Source organism: Lactuca virosa, chromosome 4 (assembly GCF_052849685.1).
Source record: "Lactuca virosa cultivar CGN04683 chromosome 4, Lactuca_virosa_CGN04683_v6, whole genome shotgun sequence".
Lineage (NCBI taxonomy): Eukaryota > Viridiplantae > Streptophyta > Magnoliopsida > Asterales > Asteraceae > Lactuca > Lactuca virosa.
In genome coordinates this window covers 173,739,140-173,741,943 of record NC_136429.1, presented here as the reverse complement: position 1 = coordinate 173,741,943, position 2,804 = coordinate 173,739,140, and the positions used below count along the sequence as shown (strand labels likewise).

At 35.6% G+C, this 2,804-nt stretch overlaps 1 protein-coding gene across 1 annotated transcript; it reads right to left on the bottom strand.

The window, feature by feature from the left end:
* Positions 1 to 295: 295 nt before the first annotated feature.
* Positions 296 to 2,057, bottom strand: LOC145168616 (11-beta-hydroxysteroid dehydrogenase A-like). Its single transcript, XM_079087389.1, has 6 exons — positions 1,706 to 2,057; positions 1,427 to 1,619; positions 1,241 to 1,326; positions 1,040 to 1,171; positions 784 to 948; positions 296 to 695 (listed from the first exon to the last, which is right to left on the bottom strand). The coding sequence occupies exons 1-6, from the start codon at positions 1,886 to 1,888 to the stop codon at positions 402 to 404; spliced, it is 1,053 nt and encodes a 350-aa protein (XP_078943515.1). The 5' UTR covers positions 1,889 to 2,057; the 3' UTR covers positions 296 to 401.
* Positions 2,058 to 2,804: the final 747 nt, after the last annotated feature.

The following is a 2,804-nucleotide window of genomic DNA, read 5'->3' as shown; positions in this document are numbered from 1 at the left end:
CCTAAACGGGTAGCTGATGATATCCTGAATTGTCAACGGTTTCTAATTAAATCTTCTTGCAATTAAAAAAAAAGTTCAATGACTACCCTAAACCGTAACCCAAGGCGAGACCTAAACGGGTAGCCGATGATATCCTTGAAATTTTCCGCGGGCCAAATTTTTTTTTTCTAATTTTTTTTTGGGCGGGAATTATGGGATGGCATATCCCAAGTCCGCTACCTCCCTGCTGTCTTCTAGACTAATCGATCTTCAAAGACTACATTTGATAATATCATGCATAAAAGGTCTCAACTCATTCAGCTTATCGGTTTCTTATTTATACACAATAAAACCACACACAAAACCTAAACGACTATAACAAAGTCAACACATTTTATTAACACAGACAACCCGCATGCAGTTTAGTCCACCTTCATCTCCGACGACTGAATGCTCTGCGGATACAGAATGTTCTGAGCTCCGGAGATGTCCAGAACCTTCTTCCCAAAAGTGTCATCGCGAGAATCCCCACCAACTGTCGTCATACACATCAACTGATTAATCCACTCCATAGCCTCCGGCCACAATACCTTCCACACGTAACTCATTTTCATCCACCCAGGTTCAGTCACATAGCGTTCTCCTCTAAGAGCTCCTTTCACTATCGACCTTGCACATCTTTCAACTTTCATAACCGGCGACAAGTTCACTTGCATCTGATCATCGTTCAGTATGTCAACAATCAACTTCCGGCGACATTAATCAATAGAAAGAAAAACAATAATAAATAAGAAGCTAACTTACATCTCGAGCATCATAGTCAACTACTAATTTGCCTTCGTGGGAAAGGAATTTGCCTTGAGTAAGTTCAGACTCTATGAATCCAGGAGTCACAACAGTGATTTTGATATCCGATCCGAATTCAACCCTCAACGTATCATAAAACTGTGCTAGTGCTGCTTTGCTTGCCTACATTAATTCATCACCCCAAATATTAATTAAAAGCATTAGATAAAATCACCATTTTGATGCAATATTGTTGCGAATGAGAGACCCTTACATTGTAAATGCTCATCCTTGGAAGAGGAATCCAGGAAGCGGAAGAAGAAAGCACGACGATTCTTCCACAACTGTTTCTCAGGTGAGGAACTGCAAACTTTGTGGTGTAAACCGAACCCCAGAAGTTTATATCCTGTAAAAACCGATAAATTATAGATCGTTCATGATTATTAATTTTAGTTCAAGATCATGCGAAGTTTACCATAACAGGGCGTAAAGTCGTGATATCATCTGCTTCTTCCAACATGCAGACTTGAGAGATTCCAGCGTTATTCACCAAATGGTCCACTGTATTCATCTAAAAGATTAGATCTAAGGCAATCAAAATAATCATACAAATGGTGTTTTGAAATTATTCATAGAATTTGTATATGAAGTATATGTATACATCGATTGAAGTGATTAACAGTTTCATCAACAATCCGTTTGCAGTCATGAGCGTGGGAGACATCAGCGCGGATGACTATAACATCAGGCGATCCTATACGCCGGCACCGGTCAGCTACTTCTCGGAGACGACTCTCTCTCCGAGCACACAGAGCCAAGCAGGCTCCTCTTCTAGCATATTCGTATGCGAGATGCTGCATCGTGAAATTTTAATTTATTGATTCACTTACTTATTATGTCGATGGCTATAATCTAAAATGGAGATATTCATTTAAAGTACCTCGCCGATACCGGAGGAGGCGCCGGTGATAAGGACGACTTTGCCGGAGATATTCTCAGAGATGACGGAATGAAGGATGCCGAGGCAGAATTTGAAGAAGATCCATGGAGGGAGGAAGAGTAACATGGTGAAGAAGGTGAAAGGAGGTGCTACTAGATTCAAGACTCCATTAACCAAATCCATGGCTGCTTCTGTGTGTATGTGTGTGAATAATAGTGGGGTGAAAAACTGAAAATGAAGAAGAGGTGGTGGCGAATGGTGTATTATGTTTGAGGTGATGAAATTCAGAAAGTGGAAGGAGGTGATGAAAATATTGCATGGACACAAGAGAGAGTGCCACGTTGAAGTCTCCTCAAGCGGTGCCACCGTTTCTATAAATTTTAAATTTTATCAAATTCTAAGCTAAAAATATTAGATATAAAACAATAATATTTTTTTCAGATAATTGTTTGAGATAAGATGGAATTCACATTTATCAAAATAATATGCATTAATTTGCAAAAGAGGTCTATGAGTGCTTTTACTTTTCATTTGATTTATTATTTCCATATTCATATCGACTAAATTCACATAAACTTATAAATTTCACATCATATGGTATAAGAAAAAAATAGCATTTAATTCAAAACGAAGATTTTGTTTTATCATAACAGGTTTTTATTTTTATAATTTTTTTTCTATCTAACAATTTTCTATTATTTACAATTTTAAACTTAAATAACTTGTATTTTATAATTTACGATTAAGATCCCTTTTGAAGTTATGTTTTTGTCTTTATATATAAAAAAAAATTTCTTATAATTTTCGTTTTCATTAAATTCTTTAAGATACGCTTTCATGTTTTATTATACGATACGTCTCTTATATACGTAATTTTTTTATTGAAACTTTATTTTAATATTTTTATGGTCCATTTTATATGACGTACCATGATATATGTTGATTTTTGATATTGTTAAATTGTATTCTAAATATGAATTGTAAAGGAGTTACCCGGTAATATATGTTACATTTTTTGCATCTTGCATAATTTTTTATAGTGTTTGTTTTTATTAATTTTCTTAGGATATACTGTCAAGCTTGAACCATCTCATCATTT

Coding starts and splice junctions, on each gene's coding strand:
- LOC145168616 (XM_079087389.1), bottom strand. CDS start 1,888: ATGGATTTGGTTAATGGAGTCTTGAATCTAGTAGCACCTCCTTTCACC. Junction 1,620..1,705: donor CCTCCTCCGGTATCGGCGAG/GTACTTTAAATG, acceptor TTCACGATGCAG/CATCTCGCATACGAATATGC. Junction 1,172..1,240: donor CGACTTTACGCCCTGTTATG/GTAAACTTCGCA, acceptor CGGTTTTTACAG/GATATAAACTTCTGGGGTTC.